The sequence below is a fragment of the Siniperca chuatsi genome, linkage group LG1 (assembly GCF_020085105.1).
Source record: "Siniperca chuatsi isolate FFG_IHB_CAS linkage group LG1, ASM2008510v1, whole genome shotgun sequence".
Lineage (NCBI taxonomy): Eukaryota > Metazoa > Chordata > Actinopteri > Centrarchiformes > Sinipercidae > Siniperca > Siniperca chuatsi.
Genome location: NC_058042.1, coordinates 32,980,853 through 33,003,476, shown reverse-complemented (window position 1 = coordinate 33,003,476; position 22,624 = coordinate 32,980,853). Strand labels below are relative to the sequence as shown.

Below are 22,624 nucleotides of genomic sequence, written 5' to 3'. Positions count from 1 at the left end.
ATATATGTATGTATATATATGTATATATATATATATATGTATATATATGTATATATATGTATGTATATATGTATATATGTATATATATATGTATATATGTATATATATATATATATATATATATATATATGTATATATATATGTATATATATATATGTATATATATATTTATATATATATATATTTGAGCCAACTGACAGAGGCTGAGAGAGGTGCAATGAGAAAGCAAGTACCCAAGAAGTACAACCAGATGCCCATACCTGAAGCACTCGAAACTGCCAAACAAGCCTCCAAGCCTTGGCCAGCCGCCTAAAGAGATACACGAGAGATAATGAAGCCAGAAGAATAAACCGGCTGTTCGCAACTCAACCTGCAAAAGTGTACGCTCAGTGGCAGGGTAATAACAGCAGAGCAGACCCACCAAGGCTGGAAACTGAACAGTACTGGAAAAGTATATGGGAGAGGGAGGCATCACACAACAGCGATGCACAGTGGCTGGTGGCTCTGAGGAAGGACCACAGCAACCTCCCTGAACAGAATCCAGTCACCATCACAGCGGCAGACATCCAAGAAAGAGTCTCAGGTATGAAGAACTGGACAGCACCGGGCCCTTACAGGATCCACACCTACTGGCTAAAGAAGTTCACTGCACTCCATGAGCGCCTAGCAGCACAAATGAACCAGCCGCTAAGAGATGGGACGCACCCACAACTCAATGGCACACACATGGATCACTGAATGCTTGGAGATGTACAACATCAACAGGACTCTAAGAGACTTCATTGCAAACTCGATGAGGCTGTGGAAAACCACCCTTGAGGCCAATGGCAAGCCACTTACACAAGTATCCATCAAATGTGGCATATACCAAGGAGATGCCCTCTCCCCACTGCTGTTCTGCAGAGGAAGAGGTGCTGGAGGAGGGACCATCATGGGAGGACGAACCCCTACATGGGATGTACCACCGGAACATAACTGAAGTGGCTGATATCAAGAAATCCTACCAATGGCTAGAGCAGGCCGGATTGAAGGACAGCACAGAGGCACTCATCATGGCTGCACAGGAGCAGGCCCTGAGCACCAGAGCAATAGAGGCCCAGATCTACCACACCAGACAAGACCCAAGGTGTAGGCTGTGCAAAGAGGCCCCTGAGACAATCCAGCACATAACTGCAGGGTGTAAGATGCTGGCAGGAAAAGCATACATGGAGCGCCATAACCAAGTAGCTGGCATAGTGTACAGGAACATCTGCACGGAGTATGGATTGGAAACCCCAAGGTCAAAGTGGGAAACACCTCCAAAGGTGGTAGAGAATGACCGAGCCAAGATCCTGTGGGACTTCCAGATTCAGACTGACAGAATGGTGATGGTGAACCAACCAGACATCGTGGTGGTGGACAAACAGCAGAAGAAAGCCGTTGTGGTTGACGTGGCAATACCAAGTGATGGCAACATCAGGAAAAAAGAACATGAGAAACTAGAGAAATACCAAGGGCTCAGAGAAGAGCTGGAGAAGGCCTGGAAGGTGAAGGCAACAGTGGTGCCCGTGGTCATCGGCGCACTCGGGGCAGTGACCCCCAAACTGGAGGAGTGGCTACAGCAGATCCCTGGAAGAACACCAGACATCTCGATCCAGAAGAGTGCAGTACTAGGAACAGCAAAGATACTGCTCAGAACCCTCAAGCTCCCAGGCCTCTGGTAGAGGACCCGAGCTCGAAGGATGAGTTTTTTTAAATTTTATTTATTTTTTTTTTATAAATAACCACTATCAGGTTCATTGGAACCAAACACTGAGATACAGAAGAACGAAACGTACACTGTTTATTGCAGAAAGTACAATACAAATCTGGAATACGAAGGGTCTGGATTCAGAATGCAGAACAACAACATTAATCCCTGCATCAGTTTTTTAACCTCTCATACTAAGCTCCTCCTGATGGGATGGGATGGAATGGGAGGTTTTTGGTTGGTCAATAATTCAAATAACCAGCTGTGGCACTTTCTGATTGGCAAGATTTAGGGACATGGATCATGTGTCACACAACTCTTAACAAGCGAAACACCTGTCTGCTGATACTTTCCCCTTCATTCAGATACCAGGACGACTCCTGGTACCGATGCTCTCATCTTCTCTCTTACAGTAACAACCCTAGTTATGTAAGCCTTCTAGCATCTGCAGGACAGGATGACCTTTTTCTTCTCTTATGATTGTGTGCTTGAATATAGTTACTATACTTTCTGATCATCAGTGCTCTGTTTTCGTTGAATACATGAAAACGTTATACTGATACTAATTATATATAATAGATATCACATTGGCTGCTGCTGTTCATTGCAGCAACGTGTCAACGCAGCTGCCATATTGGTTTGGGGAAGCCATGCCTCCTAATGCATGTAAGTCTATCAAGGCAGGAGGTCTATCCACAATTAAGCAGTTTGGTTTGTTACAAATGCCAGACATGTATTTATGACACAGGATACTTGTGTGTGTTTTCATACCAAAATGCTTTTTCTTTTGTAGACATTAATAGTGATAGTTCTATAATATAATATTTAAGATGAACTTACCCTAGGTAATTAGCTTCTAAGTATGTTCTTTTTTCTTACTGCATTGTAAAATGGCTGCCATGGTATAATTTTAGAAATATATGAAGACTTAATTATAAGACACAATTACAACAAACACTAAAGTTAAAAGATTAAGTACATTTCTGGCAGGCTTCACAATTCTGTTTTTAATTACATTTATTGTGAAATATTAATATTTTGCTCATTTACAAGTCACACATAATTTACAAAAATTATATATACAGTATCAGCAGGGTTGTTTTAAATAAACACTATAAAGTAATTTAGACTTAACACAATAATACATAGAGCAAGATAGCATTTATTTTTTTAGAATATCCAAAAGCAGCACAAAAGTCTGTCATTTTCTATTTTTTGAACTGGCCAGAACACAACAGCAAGATGGCGGCGGCAGAGACACAGCTCATAAGCCAGATGTGGTATCTATGTGTATAATGTATATCTATGGATACTAATTAGCTAGCTAGTAACTTAGGCATTGAGTACAGGGATACTTGTCCACCTTGTAAAATAAGCAAATAAAAACATTGTTCATCAACAACTGTGCATTCAATGAAATTAAGAAAAAAATGTTTTTAATAGTGTCTATCACATATAACATTTCAATTTGAGATTAAAGAAAATGTTTACAGGTTACAAAGCAATACAATGAACTTTTGTATTTTTTTCTATTTCCTCAAAAATATTGCTGTGTTCGGACTAGTTTTAAGTCTTTATAGCATCTCTAATAATAAGGTAAAACAACTTGGAGAAGGAGAAACAATTTATAGTCAAATTGTTCACACCACATCATGACCACACATACAATAATTTTGTCTTAAGCTGACCAGCCACCTAGGGTGTTTGTTAGTTGGTGTTGATGTCCATTAGTGTTATTATGCTTTCAAGAGAGAAGACATCTAGAAAGCTAGTCCACGGGGAGGGCAAGAAACTGCTGAGGCTGTGAAAGTATGGTTTGATTATTTTACCCAAAGACAAAATTTCACTAATCATGATTTGCCTGTTTGCTTTTTGAATATTGTTTTGAGAATGTTAAATATAATTAAGACGGTGTAGTCCCTCATTCGTCCAGGAGTATTCCATCGTAGAAAAGGTTTTAGTCGTAGTCATCTGGATACTGTTTTCAGAATCAAGACGTTTCGGCTCCCATCCGGAAGTCATTCTCAATTGTGGAAATGATCTGAGAACTCAGAAATGTAAGCTAATCTGTGTTGCTTAAGCCCTGCCCTCAGAGAAGAGTCTTCCTGAGTGTCTGCTGTTTACCCTGCCTAGTTTCACCTGAAACTGACTTTCTTTTGTTTCCATGATGGCCCAGTAATCAGGCCTATTGTTTTCTGGCTGCACCTCCCTCATCACTGTTAAGTACCTGATTAGCATATGATTGGCTTGCTCATGGTGATAATACACTGTGGTAGATCGTTGGCAAGTTGAATCTCAGACCACCATTTCTGTTTAACGAGGGGTTTTCTTTTTTCACAAAAATGGCTTCTTTGACTCCTCTTTCAAACCAACTCTTCTCTCTACTTAGAATCTTCACCTCACTGTCTTCAAATGTGTGGTTTGTAGCTTTTAGATGCAAATGCACGGCACTCTGCAATCCCGAGTTAGCGTGTCGTCAGACGTCAATCATATGCTGGGGGTTACCGGCTGCAGTGGTGGAACCAAGGAAGTGAGTCCAATGAGGCTAAACAAATCCAATAAGGAGCAGGCAAAGTTTAAAGTCCAGAATCCAGACACGGTCAAAGGGAGTCAAAGAATCCAAACAGAACTCACGGGAACAAGGTACAACGAAAAGTGCACCAAACAGCCACATGCACACACACACACACACACACACAATCAGCGGTTAATATTGCTTTTATAGATAAAAAGTCTTGGCCCTTCTATAGAAAATGTGATGAAGCAGTTTATGAATACCACAGTGTCTGAAGTGCGAGCAGAAAATGCAACAATGAGTCCTACTCAACGAAATCTGACCCCCCACTGGAAGGATGAAGATGGTGACATTTAAGTTTCAGTATTTGGTTCAGCCATTTGTATGCTGACCTTGAGTTAATAGAAAATGCACTTTATTTATTTCTGCAAATTTGAAAATCAGTAAATTGCAATGTGATGCATACCTCTTTGAAAATCTGTTCTGTTTAAAGTAGCTCTGCCTTACCATTTCACTGAATTTATTTTATTTGTTATATGCTGTACTCCATAATGTACACAGGGAATTTATTTTTGTCTAATATATACAAGATATACATTATCTGTTGTTCTAGTTTTCTGTGTGTGTGTTGGTTTAAATTTTTAATTTTTTACTGCTTTTTATTGTACTAAAGGGGCATTTTTAGTATATTTTTAATGCTGTAATAATGAGCTAGTCATTGTTTAATGGTTTATAAAAGTTTATTTTTATTATACATATAATAGTGGCTCTTGGAGTGTAGTGGTAATACATGAGTTAATATCCTATTGAAAGTTTCGAGGGAACATATTTATATGAAACTTGAGAGTACCTTAAATATGACAGGAAAAGGTATTTTAAATGTAATTTAAAGTAATACATTTCAATTACAAAAAGGTACTTAAAGTTGTTTCATTTTAACACAGCTAAGTACATTAAAATATATTGCGATTAGCTTAAAATTGAGGTTAAGCATTTTTAAACACTTAATACTTAAAGTTGTTCCAAAATAACATTTAGTATGCACTTAGTATAGTACAATTAAAATGTGATAAGTACATTGAAAAAATGCACAATTTAAGTATATTTCTTTTTCACCTGGGCCTAGGTATTGTAATCCATTGCTGTTTGGGTATGCCAGCTGTCAACAACACCTCATAATGCTCCATTAACAGAGTAAAGGTACAAACAAATAAGCATCCTGGTATTTAATGCAGAAACATTAAATACCAGGATCCATCATTACAGTGAATTGGTAGCATTAGACATTAGCCTTCACATTGTGGCAAAGTTAAAACTTTAATATATGTTATTACCATTCTATCATAGGAACTTACATAAATCATAATTAACTGTTTCCCATCATTACATTTTTATATAACACTGCTCTCAGAAGCAACACCAATAGAGCTTTCCTTTCAGATAACTCAAGGCAGTTGTGTGATTTTAGAGTTGGTGGTGTGAGGGTTAAAAATACAGTAATTTGCATTGATATAGCCCTCTATCCATTAAACCCACTGGGTTTAATTACCTTGAATGACATACTTGAGGCTGATGTGGTTTTCAGGTACTTCTGTATTAAGCTCCAAGTCGGATATGTTGGAGCTTTCCCAGTCATAATTACGTAATTACGTGGAGATTAGTGATTTCAGTAAGCTTTTCAGCACAGCTCGACCCAAATCCTGTCCCAACCGTCTTGCCACATCAAGCCTAACTTGAGGCCAATGCTGACAGGCCTGTCCCATAAAGGAGGCATTAAGTACTGTATGATTATAACTCTACTCAAGATGATCAAATCACAGCAGGTTAGCCTAACCACCATCTTGGTTCAGGTCAGTATCCTAGTGCCCCTCCTCCCCGGCCTCTTCTGAACATCATGACAAGCCCCACTCAGACTTTCAGGTGTTTGTTGAGTCTGTTCAGGGCATCTTCTACGATGTCCAGCTCATGCCGGATGTCTTTCACCATGCTTTTGATGCTGTTGGTGTCCTTCAGGACGTCCACACTCTGGGTGTAGGGGTTGTACCGTACTGTGAATGGACGCTGAATGGTCTTGGCAAACTCCCTGATGCAGCAAAGTCAATATCAGTTCAGTCTTTAACATCACTGTAACATTGTAACTACACAATCATTCAACCAAAGTTTTGTGTAGCAATTTAAAAACAATTTAAAAAACATAATCTCAAAAAGAAAAGTGAAATTCCAGGATCCATCAACAGTGTAAATTTCCAACAAAGGGAGAACTTTGAAATATTTTGAAAGTTTAATTAAATATATCAAAATAAACAAGTTTCCTTCTTCCATTATTAGCTTAGCTGTAACATTATTACAGCTAAGCTGAGGTCCAGATTGTTGGGAATGCTAATTGTCACAGCATGGAGACAAAAAATAAAAAATAAATATTGCTAACTTTTGCTGTGATACAGTAGATGCTTATTCAAAATTCCAAGAAGTCACTGCACCCGGCTATTGTTTGCCAAGAAACTGTTACATCACGTAACTCCCAATAAAACCACAAATTGTCATTTTTACATTACTGTTTGTGTACAGATTAAAAAGTGAGCTTTAGAAGTAGCCGTATCTTTGAATTTTGGGCAGAGCCAGGCTAGCTTTTTCCCCCTGCTTTCAGTCTTCATGCTAAAATAAGCTGACCACCTCCTGCTTCTAACTTTATGCATGCACATAAGAGTGCTATTGATCCTCTCAATCAACTCTTGGAAAGAAATAATATTTCTCAAAATGTTGAATTATTCTTCTAGGTTGCCATGATGAAACTTTGGTCAACTGATAATGCTACTACAGTGCTGGGTAATGACAACTGGTTAGTGTAGATGCTCAATGTAACAGATGATGTAATAACTTGTTAGAGAATGAATTATAGCTACATTATTAAGGAAGGACTGCATTTACAAAGCAGAATGCTACTGACCTCATTTTGTTCTTGGCTTCCTCAAAACTCTGGGAAACAAAGTACACTTCTTGGAATGTAGTTATTATGCACTCCTGATTACAGGTCACCATGGGGTCAAATGGAAGGATATGGGCCTTGCCAGACAAAGCATGCTAAAAGAAGAAAGAGACATACTGTGGTAAGATTTAGTTACATTTTAGTAACTACCCACATTTACATATTGAGAGAATGCCCTTCTTAACCTGGCTAGTCAAGGAACATGGTTTTGTTTAACTGCAAGTGAATGCTAGAACAGGGTTACATAACCTAGATTAGCACATATACAGAATAGGAGAAATGTGAAGTGTTTTGTCTTTCCACTAAAAATTCTCATAAATGATTGTAAAAGAGTTTCCTCTTAACACCTATTGCTGTAGATGAGCTGATGCTACAGGAATTTGATTGGTTAGGGCCAGTCAGAATTGGTTAATGTAATTCATTTAAATCATGATCTTGAGAAAACAATTCAAAAGTACAAATATTGTTATATTTATAATCAATGGGTTTGTGGTAATGAAGGAACTATAATGTGAAAAGAAAATGTTTCTCAGCCCAGGAGTTATGATCCAAAATCTCAAGGGATTTATTAAGTTTGTTGAAATATTAAAATTTTTTTAAAGCTTAGGTAAGATAACCTGAGACTAGGCAGTTACTCATGGAAACACACAGTATAAACAATAAGAGCAGCAGATGAACTTGTACTGTATAAAGCTAGACAGCAGGTCATATGTCACCTTGAGTTCACTGATGGAGGAGAGGAGTCCAGCTCCATAGGCCCTTAGCTTGCCATCCTGCTTACATAGACCAAACTCCACTGTGAAGAAATAACACTAGAACAAAAAAGGGTACACAGTATGAGAATGTAAGTAGTAGATGTCACGACAGAAGTTGCGTGTGTGTTTGTGCATATGGTGGGGATGTTCCAAAATATAAATACATATTTGACTAAAATGCTTGTCTGCTCTCAAATCTTAAAACTTTAAATACTAATCACTGTTTTTGTGTTCTACTGTTTAGGGGTGTTTTTTTATGGTATCCCACCTGCTACACTGCCACAATTAATCATAAATGTAAAGCGGTTTCAATTGCTATACTAAGGACTGGTCACATCAATATTTAAAATGGCAAAATTTTGTGGCAAAATCACTGAATCCAGAATCAGTGGATTCACCTGTGGGGGCAAAGTAAATCCACATACATTTTTCGTGTAAAGTTCAACTTTGACACACAAATCTGTACCGTTGACCAATAGCAATCCGTCTTGCATATGACAGTCAGCTGCTCAACAGTGTTGCATCCTATAAGGGTGGTTTTGATAAAATGAGACCTAGTAGACCCACAAGCAGCCAAAATGTGAACATGACAGCTGGTTTCAGTCAAACGTGTGCTGTAATGTGCAGCCAAATCATATTATGCTGTTTTTATAGCGTTACACTGTACTACATTATTATAGCAAGTGATCCTTGAACTAGGATGTTCATGTAAACACCACAAAAATAGTCATAGTGTCAATGACAGAAAACATATCCACCTCTTTAGTTTTAATCTCCACTTTGGTTTTGATTTCAAATATTTTTTCTGTTTTCACAAATAAAGATAGAGTTTGTGTAGTGTGTGTGCGTGTGTGTATTTTCTCACTGTGGCCAGTTTCTGTACATCATCATCTGAAGCTCCCAGCGATGCTAAACCAATCTCCTGAGAGAATTGCGCGAAGCTGGGCTCAGCTAGCAGAGGAACGTGACCCAGTAGCTCATGGCATGTGTCTCTGCATCAAACACAGTGTCACATAGTAGTATGTCTGTGGAAGTCATAACAAATGAATGTGTTGTGTGCGTGCATGTGTGTACTCACGGTTCAGGTGTATACAAAGGCTCAGAGCTGTGGCGGACATACTGAGTGCAGTGGAATACTCTGAAGGCCAGGCCTGCCAGAAAGTCTCTGGGGGAGAGGTACCCTGCTACTGGCCGAATAATGAAGCCTGAGCGCTCTACTCACCAACACACACACAGACACAGACACAGACACACACACACACACACACACACAGAAATACTGCTAGTCTGTTTCTTTGGTAGAAAGAAATTCCCTTGAAAACTGTTCTCAGCAAAGTCTGTGGATTACTTAGATTACCTGGAACAATGGGCCTCTTACAAGAACCACAAACACATTTACTTGTACGAGTGATTTAAGAAAACTTTACAAGTTTTACAATTATCTCTTATGTCGTGTGTTTACAGAAATCAACTAAATAAAAAAAACTAAAATAAAACTTAATGTAAAATTATTATTCTGTTCACTGTGTCAGTGTCAGTCAGGTTAGTCTGAGGCAGCAGGATAAGGAACCAAATGAGCTAGCTGAGTCGGTTGAAGGTACAAATAAGCTAAAAGGTAGGTTGACAGGCAGGTACAGGTAGGTAGACATTTAGTAATAGTTTCTCCTTTTTGGGGGGGGGGGTTCCCCTAATACATCTACTGACACTGTTACGTTTTCATCTGATGATTTTCGTCAACAGGGCCTAAAGATTTGCAATTTTAAATTATTTTTATTCTTGGTGACATTTTTGTGAATGATACAAATTAAGCAGTAAAGTTAGTGTTATATAGCAATGTTGAGAATTACAATTGCCAAAATTACCATCAATAGCTAGTAGAAGTTGAAAGATTTTGGAGTTCAACATAGAAGAGGTTGGCAATATTCACTCTTGTGCAACATTAAAGTAACCAGCATGTATATCTACAAGCATTTATTAAAAAGAGGAAAAAAAGCAAAAACACACAATTTGAATTCTAACTAAAATGCACTAAACTATAGAACAAGTGTGTGTGTGTGTGTGCGTGTGTGTGAGTGAGTGTGCATGTGTGCATGTGAGTGTGCGCATGTCCATAGGATAGGATAACGGTGCCAAGTTAAAAGAGTTAGTTGCATGCAAAGACTCTGTCTGTGTGAAGGATAACATTAACTAACATCAACTTATTATGTGGCTACCAAATAACCTAGCAAATGAAAACACATCACAACAATAAACCACATATGCATGTACATTGACAAAAATTAAGCAGTCCTGTGCTTAGCCGTGTTACGCTATGCTTGGCTATATAATGCCCAGGTACATTACCAGTCCTTAGAGTTACCAAAAGTTGCTTTGACGAGCTACTTGTTAGCTAGCTAGCCGTCTGGTGTGGACAAGCCAAGCTGGAAAGAATTGTGTTTCTGACGTGGAAAAGTCTTTGCTGTGCAGTGTCCGCTTGTAGGGATCAGAGGAAGCCAGTCACTCCATTATTTGTTCTCCTTATTTTATTTACATTTTGCACTATTATTTTGCACTATTATGTTTTTATTACGTTTATTTTGTGTGTGTGTGTGAGAGAGACAGACAATAAACATTTTGCCTTTGAGAACTCCTGGTCTAATCGTGTGAATCAGTGGGGACTGGGAGTGGGTAGAAATCGCTGGTTCAGCACGTGCAAGTGAGTGACTGGATGAATCAGCTAGTGTCAACTCTCGAGTTGAGCAGCAGTTTTGAAACAGGTGCTTCTGAGCAAGCCCCACAGCACTGGGCTTTGAAGCCAATTTGACATAGTGGTCAAACAGTGTAATTACAACGTCCCGGTCCGACGGGCCCAAAAAGCATTCTTCCCACACGTAATCATGGGAAAAGGAGCGGCTGTAAAACGGTGGATACTTTTTTTTTAGCGTCACAACCCCCGCAGAATAACTTGTTTCACTGTCAGAATTTGATCCAATCCGTCATTTGGAAAGTCTGGAAGAGCTGCACGATTAAATTATTTTATCCCATTCCCCATTAGCAGAGGGCTGAACCGGAAGTTAGTATCTGGTGTGCGCATGCTCTAAGGGCACTGGGGCTGGGGGATTCACTAAGCTCTGGGTGACTAACTCGAGTGACTTGAAAACCTGATTCTTTTTAGTGAGTGACTCATACACACTTGAGTCACTGAAAAGTGCCGAACCTCCTATCACTAGTAGAAAGAGAGTGAACTAAAGGTGAGCGGTGGTTTTGTTACCCGGTCGGGGATATCCAGTTACAGGTACAGGTGCAACTGTTTCAAAATAAGTCACACAATGAACTATGAACCTGTGGAGTCCAGTGGTCCCAACAGCAATTTGCAGCACTGATTATGCTAATTCTCAAATCTCATGAACATGCACTTACTCATGTACAGGGGGTATTCATCAAATTGAAATGAGCAATTTACAGATGAGTTTCCAGTTTCCAGTGAGACTTGGACTTGCTGAGTCCAACTTGGAACACTTGTATGAGCAAGCCTCAGAGAGTAAGCAAGGTTTGGGATAAGAATACAAAAATGTGTGAAAATGTTGCATTAGGCCCATTGCTTTCGGGACACATTGCTGTTGAAATTTGAACATTTTCAATGCTTTGAGCACCACAAACAAAAGTCCATTCACCTCCTGTAAAGGAGTAGAAGCATAATTTATTCTTGAGGCTACACAATGTAATCTCAGTATGGTAAGTAACTTTAGACTTTTCCTTGGTAGTTTGGCAGAAAATCATTCAGATTGTGAATTTTGATTTTTTTGTCAGTTCTGTAGAAAAAAGACAAAGTCATGACATTCATGTTTTGTGTTTCAATCTTTCATTCTCCAAAACAACTTTTAATCACAAACAATTTACATGACTTGTGAGTTATGTTAATGGACACATATTACATTGAATGTACTTACAAAAATTATACATTACACAAGCACATGAAATGTATTCTTGTCAATATGTTGACATATTTGTTGCAGTTCTCTTTTCTGCTTTATGCAATTTTACATTGTGTGTTTTCATGTGCCAACATGCAATTTCTCATTGATTGGTACAACTATCTGTAGGCCTACTTAAATGATATCAAATAATAAATCAGCTAGTAGCCTAAATATCCATGTGTTGAGTCATATTGATGTTAGCAAAAAATAATCCCCTGTGAGGTCATATTTGAACGATTCAGCCCACTACCCAATGTGAGTCTGACACCCTTGTATTACACGGAAATATTTTGTGGAGCTGACATCTTCATGTCATTAGATAAACTGCTGCTGAGGGCACATCAGCTCTCAGCCATGGCAATTGCTGATATCACGATATTTGCTGCAACACTCCAAATGAGTAAAACTGACTTAGATTTGAACAGTTACCGTTGAGGAAGTGTGAGACATCTGCCAGCTGGGGGATGTTGTCTTCACTGTAGTTACAGTATTTGGTCAGCAGAGGGAGGTTCTTCAGATACTCCTTGCAGGCATGGCTGAGGTACAGCTTGTTGAGCTCCCTGAACACCACGCCCCAGGTATGCACCTCCTCTGTTGTGAAGTCTATACGAAGAATAGGATCGCCACTGACAAACAGAAGGAGTTAGTTAGCTTACTGACTTCAATATAAACAATTTAAAATCCAACTTTGAGAGATCAAATAAAAACATGGGACAAACAATGTAGCAATGCAGTGAATTGATTCTGTGTAATTTTGTGATACGGTATTGGTGTAGCTCAACAATCATTACTCTGGTTTAACTCTTACCTGTCATCAGTGCATTTATTTTCATTGCAGTCAGATTATTAGGAGTCCATTACTTTTCTATATGTATGTCGATGATACTGTTATATACACATGTAATTCTAATATAAGCTCTCAACAATCGGAATTTTCACTTACTCAAAAGAAAGTATTTTCTTCACATCTTCATCCTTTAAATGTAGTTTACAATCGTGGCCGTACCCAGGGCAAATTTTTAAGCAAGGTCCAGCAGCAGTCATGAGTTTATGGAGAGATTTCTTTCAAATTTCCTGCTGTCCAAAGTAGTAGCTTCCATCTACTCTTAAATGCATAATAAATCTGTCATCAGTTTGACAGGAGGTGGCTTTAAATGTATAATAGAGGGGCATGAGACACCAACAACTTCTGAGAGCATCAAGCTGCCTTTTATATCATCCCTACTGCAGATAATTAGTTGGAAAAGACCATCTGGGTGGGGACAAGACCATATAAAGTAATAAGTATTTAAAATAGGACCTCTCATAGAAACAGGTAAGTGATATAAGGTTACTTTTATCAGTAAACTTACGCAAAACAATCAAGATTTCGAAATACAAGGGATGTCCCACTCAATTTGTCTTTGGTCCTTTAATCAGCAGATTCCAAATCCGATCTGATGCTTATATTTACATAGCAGTGAAAGATGATGCAATGTTGATTAATATCTGGCACATTGAAATAACAGGTGTAGTCCACTGACTTTGGCACACCTTATTTTTCACTACTACTGAAGAGCTACTTAATCCAAATACCGAAGATCCTGGTTCAAAACGTTTAAGTTTATAAGTATAAGCTACTGATATGAATAAACGTTTAAAGGTGACACAAAATCTCAGCTTTGGGTCATCCTGTTTTGATTAGCCAAGCCGGGAAACAGGGAATGCCAGGGAACAGGATCCAAATGCAGACTAGCAGGCAGAGCTGGTGCAGATCACTATTTATTAACAACAAAAGGCTTACACTGAAATGGTGGGCAAAGCAACGCTCAGCAGGTAAGCAGTCCAAAACAGAAACACAAGTCCAGCGGTGAGCAGGCAAAATCCAAAATCCACTGACAGGCAAGGTACAAGGGAAATAATAAACCAGGATGCTTGACAGAGGTACAACAACGATCTGACAGCTGAAGAAAGGAAGGACACAGACTGTTGTTTTCATGCATTTTATTGAAAGTATAAAGTACACATAAACAGGATTGTGACAGTGTCAGAAGGTTTGAGAAACATAGAAAATAAACAAAGGTTTTTTGTTGTTGTTTTTTTTTTACAATATCTCCCACCCGTCAAAAGCTCCCCAATGTTCATCTCTTCTCCCTCCACCTAAAATTATATTAAAAATAATGACAATCGTAATGAATATTAGTGTAATATAAATAAAAAGGGTTGATGAACTGAAACTGTAAAACTTGCTCCAGGGGTTTTAGCCAACTATAGACCTATATCTAACTTCCCTTTCTCTCTAAGATCCTTGCGAAAGCAGTCCCCAATCAGTTGTGTGACTTTCTAAATAACAATAGTTTATTTGAGCATTTTCAGTCAGGATTTAGAGTGCATCATAGCAAATCATCATACAAATTACCTTTTAATTGCATCAGACAATAGACTTCTCTCTGTACTTCATTCAGGTGCATTCGACACCATTGACAATCACATCTTATTACAGAGACTGGAACATTTAATTGGCATTAAAGGAACCACACTAAGCTTGTTTAAATCCTATCAGATCAATCTTGGCTTGTACATGTTAATGGTGAACCCTCCGTAAATGCCAAAGTTAGTCACAGAGTGCCACTGGGTTCTGTGCTTGGACCAATTCTATTCACCTTATATATGCTTCTTTTAGGCAATATTATTAGGAAACACTCCATAAACTTTCATTGTTTGCGGATGATATCCAATTATATCTATCGATCAAGCTAGACGAAACTAATCAGTTAGCTAAACTTAACTTTAACTCCCACATGAAACTAACTTTTATTAAGGCTTTTAAGCTTTTAGCTATTTTATGGACTTTATTGTGGATTTTAAGCTTTGAGCACTTTTATGGACTAACTGCAAGCGTGATGGCTGAGTGTGGATCTTGTCACCTTACCGTCTCAAAGCTGAAGAAAAGTATTGCTTGTCTGAGCTCAGAGAAAAAGACAAGCTCATCCTGGAGTTCTCCACTGTCGCCTCGGCCCAGGCAAAACACCTTGCAGTTCTCAGTTCCTCTGGCTGCGGCAATCGGAATTGCAGCCATCCCATCTCATTCACCTGACTGCTCCACTCCAGTACTGGACAATGATCCCACTCTTCCGTGGCTCGGCTCCATCATCACTGGTGCCCTGGAGCATGAAGCCATTTCAGCTAAGCCTGAAGATCTGTGGCCCCTCATGGGTGCAAAACCCAAAGCAATGGCCATTTCTACTCCTTGCCAAGCCTCGGGGGTGATGAGAAGGCTCCGGTGAGTTCGACTCCACGTCAACCAGAGCACTGGACTGTAGCCGGCAAGGACAGACATGGTGCAAAGCGTCCTCCTCCCCCTCCTTCACATCGGGACCTCAGGGTGGCCAACAGGTTTGACATCCTGGATACGCAGGATGTTCCTCCACTGGAGGGACGCTCCCATTTTCCAGCGAGCAAGTCTTCCTCCTCCTCTTGCCGCAAGTTACTGAAAGAGGCCGTGATCAGGAGAACCTCTGGAGGTCTGATTCGTCCAGAGACAGCTGAGAACCCCTCTGCTAAGAAGGACGCCGCCCCCTCGCCGCAGCAGTCCCCGGCCACGACTATCCCACAGACAGCTGATGGAACTCGGCCGTCTCCACGATCATCGACTTTGCCTTCTCTCATCCCCCCAACTACGCTCATAGTTGGAGATTCCATAGTAAGGAATATCCGCTTCATTAATGTGGTCACACATTGAGCTACAACCCCCGACATCCTTGAAAAGCTCCCTGGACTTCGGGCTGCACTTCTGACGACTATCACGAAAATCTCTCTATAGCACTCAGTATCTTACCTATTTCCCTTGTCTCCAGCTTTTCCCGTGTCTCCAGTGTTTCCTTTGTTTCCAGCGTTTCCCTCGTCTGCCTCCAGTGACCTCCCCGTCTGCCTCCAGTGCCCCTAACGTCTGCATCCAGTGATCTCATCGTCAGCCTCCAGTGATCTCCCTCCTACAGGCTTCCCTCTCTCCATATCCTCTATCTCAGGCTATCATTCAATAAAGAACATTCTGCTCTATCTTGGTGTCCCCTGCCTGTCTGTGTTTGTAACACTCAGGGATTCTTTAAGCAATTTTTCTGCTGTTACTCTGCCTGACAGACATCATGTCTCTTATAAGAGTATCCTCCAACCCTCTGGACAAAATCCCAACAAGGTTTTTACCGGAAGTTATGGATTGTATTGCGCCCCATTTACTAATTATTTTTAACAGCTCGCTGTCTACAGGCTGCATCCTAGACTACTTTAAAATTCCTTGTGTCCAGCCAGTCCTAAAAAAAACCTGGGCTTGATCCTCCTGGATAACTATCGTCCAATCTCCAAACCTGCCTTTTATTTCCAAGGTTCTCGAAAAAATTGTTTCTAAGCAGCTTCTCGCTGATGTAGAAAATAATAATACCATTGAAAAGTTCCAATTTGGCTTTCGTCAGCACCACAGCACCAAGACAGCCCTTCTCACTAATGATCTTTTAATGATTGCAGACACAAGCATGTGTTCAAGCTGATCTTATTTGTCCAGTAGGGAAATCTGTGTCGCCATTAATAACTTCATGTCATCCTTTTCCCATATCAACTATGGTGTGCCTCAAGGTTCAATTCTGGGACCAATACTGTTCTCCTTATATATGCTCCCCTTGGGTGATGTCATCCGCATGGCATTTCTTTTCATTGTTATTCTGACGACACACAGTTGTACCTCCCTGTCAAGCCCACTGATCTTAGTACGCTGAGTTCTCTGCAGGACTGCCTGTCTGACAAAAAATTGGATGTCAATACATTTTCTTCAACTCAACTCAAATAAAACTGAAATCCTTGTTATTGGGTCCCAACATATCACTAAACAAATACTGACGTCTTCTGGCTAACTGTCACAACATATCAAGCCTGTTGCAAGAAATCTTGGTGTCCTAAGCTTAGTGATAGTGTCCTATCACTAAGCTTGTCCAATCATGTTTTTATCACCTCAGAAATATTGCAAAAATACAATCTATTTTAAATTTTAGTGATGCAGAAACTGTTGTGCATGCTTTTATCTCCTCCCACCTTGATTATTGTAACAGTCTGTTCACTTATCTTAACCAAAAAACAGAACTCAGCTGCTAGGCTTTTAACCAGGACCAAGAGGTATGATCACATCACACCTGTTTTAGCCTCTTTACATTGGCTCCATGTTTGTTTTAGGATTGATTTTAAGATCTTATTGATTATTTTTAAGGCTCTTCATGGCCTGGCTCCAGATTATATTGTAGATCTTTTAATCCCTTATGAACCTTTACGCAGTTTGAGATCTTCAGGCATCTTCTGTCTGTTCCTGAGTCCAGGATGAAAACTAAGGGGGACAGAGCTTTTGCCATCAGGGCTCTGGAACAAGTGCGTGTTCGTGCCTGAAGAAATTAGGTTGTCTGAGTCAGTGTCTTCTAAGTCTCTTCTCAAGACGCATTTTTATCCGAAAGCATATCCTGATTTTACCTGAGCTGTCTGTTTATTTTATTGTTTTTTTAGTATGTATATTATCATTCACTGTGGTATTTTCTCTTTCTATGAAGCACTTTGTACTTTGTTTTGATAAGTGTTCTATAAATAAAGTTTTATTATTATTATTATTATTATTATTATGTCCCCGACAACCTCTTTAGTCTCATTTAGCCACTTGTTAACAACCACCTTTTTTAAGACACGTTAAAGCTTCAGAATTCACGAGTGTATTTACTGACGTATTTTATGCTGCAGAACAAAACGTGAAAAACGTGACAGTCTTCCTCCCCAACCCTAATCCCTGAGATGTAGGGGTGTGCTCTTATTGCGATGGCTAAAGGCTTGATCACTAGTGCAATGAGGATAACCTTGATGAGTACCACAGAATAAGGGAAAGGGAGAAGAGGTATCTATTGCTGAACTATTGCTGTAGGGTTGTGGTACAGGTTTTGAATTATTCTCAATATATAAGGCCCAAAGTCCTTTTTCCGTAATACTGCAAAAAGGAAATGCCACTCTACATGATCAAAGGCCTTTTCTGCGTTAAGTGAGACAGCAAAAATTGGGTCTTTAATAGATTTAGCACTATAACTAAAGCAGGTAGGACTTTCTCTAGCCTAAGAGCTATAACCTTTGTTAATATTTTATATTCTGATAACAAGAATGAGATTGGTCTATATCACCCACACATTTTAGGATCCTTGGGGTAGACACTTGAATGGTTAAACATGTCAAGAGGGTTCAATAATTTACTCAAAAATGTCTTAAAGAAATCTATGGAGAAGCCATCAGGTCGCGGGGCTTTACCTCCCGGGAGCCTGACAGCTCTTGTTGAGATGAAGATTCTTCTTGGCTTCTTCAAACAAACAAAACTGTTTGTTTAATCAGTCTTTACATCCTCTAATGAATATAAAGACGGACAGAATTCTACAAAGGCATGATTACTGAGCCTGGGACTGCAAACCATTTCAGTCCAAAAATGTTTCTAGAGGCTTATTCTCTTCTGATTTGCCATGCTAACAGTTTACCTGATTTATCTCTTTGTTCATAGTATCTATGTTTCAACCTAGCCACTGCGTTCTCAACCTCCCTTGTAGTGAGGATGTCATATTCAGCTCTTGTTGAGATCAACCGGTCTAGAATTGATTGTGTCTGTGAGCGAAAATGTTATTTTTCAAGAATTTTAATTTCAGATTAAAAATAATTATTTTTAGATTATTACTGTTTCTTTTTCAGTGAGTAATAACTAATAGGGATTCCCCTAATATATGCCATCATAGCTTCCCAGATAATAGGTAGTGGGGCAGACCCTTTATTTGTTACAGGAAATTAGTTGATTTGATGATTAATTAAATTATTGGAAAACCTCCAGTACTCAGGTACAGACCAGATATTCTCTCCCCACATAAACAAAGAACATATTAATCTCAGAGTAACTATTGTGGACAGATGAGTAGTAGGAGTATTCATAGCTTGATTCATGTCTCTCTCTCCACATGTCTACTAAATTAAGATCTGTGATTTATTTTTTCAGAGCCCTGGCTGCAGAGGATACAGGTTTGGATGTAGAGGAGGAACAGTTTATGCAGCCATATAATACCAGTAGGAATCTGAGGTCCTCTGATCATGGTTTGATGGTTCCTCGCTCCAGGCTCAAGACAAAAATGGAGACTGTGCTTTTGAGGTTGTAGCTCCTAAACTTTAGAACTCTCTCCCATTGGACTTAAGATCTGTGGACACCGTGGAAACCCTTAAAAAGCAGCTCAATACCCATTTGTTTAGACTTGCTTTTGTTTAGTTTGTTTTTGTTTGGCCTTATGGCCTTATTTTTAGCCGAATATCTGCATTTAGTGTCTATTGCTCTGTCTCTTATTTGCTTTTTTGTCTTTTATTGTGAAGTCTTTTGACGTCACTTTGTGACGTCTGCTCTTGAAAGGTGCTATATAAATACAATAAACTTACTTACTTACTTAATTGAATCTAAAACAAGATTAAAGTCTCCTCCAACTATATGCTCAGTGGGGCAACAAATAACCTTTAGCAAAATATTAAAAAAGAAGTTTGGATCATTCTGATTTGGACAATAGCCAATAACCATGCTTAACATATATGCACGATTTTTGGCTCATCTGCCAGGAAACCTCTAACTAAGATGTATCTGCCCCCTTTATCTTTCGCTACTTGTTTACAATAGAAGGGGCCTGTGAAGTAAATGATGAGTAAAATATTTGGCCTAACCATTGTTTGCCCAGCTTAGCATGCTCTACATCTGAGATTCTTGTAGGAATGCCACATCAATACTGTGTTTTTTGAGGAAGTTGAGGAACTTAAGGTGTTTGGTCTGTTTATTGATCCCATTGATATTCCAGCTCAAATATCAATAGAAAGTACTTGCAGGCACTTAGTGTTGTACAAATACTTTTCATAACTACCTACGTTCTGCAGAGGATAGGGATTTGAGATATATGAAACAAAAACAGAACAACGAGGGAGATAATACAATAGGACAACAACAAAAAACAAAACAAAAAAACAAAAAAGAAACCCACCCCTACACACTTTCCAAAAATCCTGAGATGAATGTTATTCACATTTCTTTCTAACTAGAGGTTATAGTTTAATTGCTGTCCTAAATTTTTGAAACCAATCAACCAATTACATAAAAAACATTTAAAGAAAAGAAAGAAAAGAGACAGATGATCACTGTAAAATAAAACTGAAAAATTCAGCAACTAATGCCAGACACAACAGTGTAGACCATCCATTTAACAGTTTTCTTACGCTAATAGGCCAAACCTGCCCATTAAAAGCCCTAAAAGTAATGAACGAAACCGATATTTAACTCAGCTACTATAAACCATCATTAAACCGTTGAGTCCAGTGTGAGTTCAAGTGAGAGCATCAGCTGTTGAAGTCCATGTCTTTTACAAGGGTAAGTACAAGACTATAACATGAAAATAAATATGCATCTAATAATGCTGTCTATAACAGTCTGTTCTGTGGAGGAGTGAAAGTAAAGCTGTTACTTACACATGGTAACTGGACATAAGGAGTATGCAGGTAGTCCGAGCAGAATCAAGTTAGCAAGTCCAGATAATTCTCAGCCGACAGAGGGGAGCTGAAGATGCGTCTGGAATTGAAGTGGGCTCCTTCCATCGCTATATGGTCGCCCTCCAATCCAAGTATGTTTGAGAGCCATTCTTGGTGGAATGTGATTCTTACCTTCAGCACCCTGTGGGAAGCAGACAAGCAGAAGATTCTGTCTTCTTGCTCTGCTCTCTAAATCATCCAGTGTGCTTTTCACGTTATCAATCTCCTCTGTGAATTTTTTGTTGTAATCAGAAATGTAAGATGCTCAGACTTTCTTCGTAGTTGGCGTGCTTTTCTTCAAATACGATGACACACTGACCATTGCTCTATTTTTGCTTATGAGCTTTTCCAGTGATTGTATTTAGTTTTAGATCTGGTAGGTGCTGAATTCTTTGAAAGCATTTTTCCATCTCCGCCAGAAACCAGGGTGGCAGGGTACTGACTTTCACATCGAGCATGTCTGTGTTGGTGGTCGCTCCATGTGGGGCCACTTTGTTGTTTTTATCTTCCGGTGTTGCATCAGTTTCTCTAGGAGAAATTTCTCTTTCTTCTTGCTAAATAATGCTTAGCTAAGCAAGACAAGTTCCCTCTATGTCAGGACAGGGGCAAAGAGAGCTAAAGATGACTTTAAAGACAGGAGCTTGGCTCACTGTGTCTGTCCCCTATACCGCCAAACTGCCTGCATTTCCCCCACTTCTTGCTGCAGGTCAGGAACAAATCTGTCTGGAACTCTGCAAGTGGTGTCCCTAGTGAACTGTTGTGTTGGAGAAAGCAGAATTTCATGTTTAACGAGGTGAGTACAACCTGGCTGAGGGCCGAAGAGGGCAAGTGGGCTTCCAGCTCCTTATGTTAGCCTGCTGTCAGATGACTTAGATTTGGAATCACTGAAGCCCCAGTTGAAGAGGGAAAGTACTGCTCTTGAAGCTGTACAGCCGTGCATGCCCCCAAGTTTGTTGACTGCTCGTTTGTTTACCCAGTCTTTCAGTAGGTGTACATGAGAAACTTGACGTGAGAAAGCGCATTATTAATCATTATTAATGGTAGAAGTAGTAGCGGCCTCTCTCCCCTCCACCTTGTAGACATCTTCCCAGTCAGACAGTGTGGAACACATACACACACACACATACACCAACATTAAAAAAAAAAACATGAAAAACTCTTGAAAATGGTCCAGTTTGTCTCTCATTTTCAGGACATGTGAGAGTACACTGGACTGCTGATGTGGCATGGGACCTCCCCAGGCCTTCTTCAAGACATCCATTAGACCACTAACTGAATGCCCATACAGCATTCACCCCTTGAATTCCCAGCATGCTGTACACCTCCTTCACCAGGCTTTAAGGGAAGTTGTGACCTTTGATGTGTGATGATCTCTTTTGGGATTCCGACTCTGGAGAACACCTGGATGAAGCAGTTGATTATCTGGCAGGCCTTGATCTTGTTCAGTGGGAAGGCTTTGGGGTATTTTGTGGTAAATCACAGTATGTACTAGTGGCCTGCACTACTCCTTTGAAATGGGCCGACTATGTCCATAGCAATGCGGGAAAAGGGAATGTCAATGATGAGGTGAACCCCAGCTCCTTTCCTGCCTGGAGCTATTAACTGACACTGTGGACAAGACTGACAATACAACACTGTATCTGCATATTGCTTGGGCCAATAGAAACGGGGGACCATTCTCAAAGTCTGGTTAATGACTAGCTGGTCGCCAATCTGGCTACGGCGATACAGCCAATCTCCCTTTACCACGAATATCTCCTTGCATCTACCTTTCACCTGGGTTGACTCAGGTACACACTTAGGAAACAGGGTTGCAAGAGATGGGTCCTCTTTCTGTAGCTTAGCAATATCGCAAGCAATGATGAAAGAGTCAGAGTCTACAGGTACGGATACATGCTCAGCTATTTTAATTACCCGTACACCGTCTCGTCTTCTCTGTCTCCTGCTTTTTCTCTCTCTAACAGGCCCGTTCCCACATACAGACTCAAAAGCTAGGACAGCAATAAACTGCTATCCATTGTGAAAGGGACCTGGCGTTGCAGCCCGGTGCCGCCCGCTGAGGTACAGAGATTTAAAAGACGTTCAGCAGCACAAAGGAAA

At 39.8% G+C, this 22,624-nt stretch overlaps 1 protein-coding gene across 1 annotated transcript in view; it reads right to left on the bottom strand.

Moving 5' to 3' along the window:
- Positions 1 to 4,564: 4,564 nt before the first annotated feature.
- The window catches only part of LOC122872116 (tryptophan 5-hydroxylase 1-like), a 38,336-nt gene continuing 20,276 nt past the window's right edge, over positions 4,565 to 22,624 (bottom strand). The window contains exons 6-11 of the mRNA XM_044188088.1: positions 12,371 to 12,567; positions 9,064 to 9,199; positions 8,851 to 8,977; positions 7,947 to 8,042; positions 7,192 to 7,325; positions 4,565 to 6,327 (exon numbers count right to left, since the gene is read on the bottom strand). Coding sequence (XP_044044023.1) covers positions 6,153 to 6,327; positions 7,192 to 7,325; positions 7,947 to 8,042; positions 8,851 to 8,977; positions 9,064 to 9,199; positions 12,371 to 12,567 — 865 coding nt within the window. The 3' untranslated portion in view covers positions 4,565 to 6,152. The remainder of the gene's footprint in view (positions 6,328 to 7,191; positions 7,326 to 7,946; positions 8,043 to 8,850; positions 8,978 to 9,063; positions 9,200 to 12,370; positions 12,568 to 22,624) is intronic.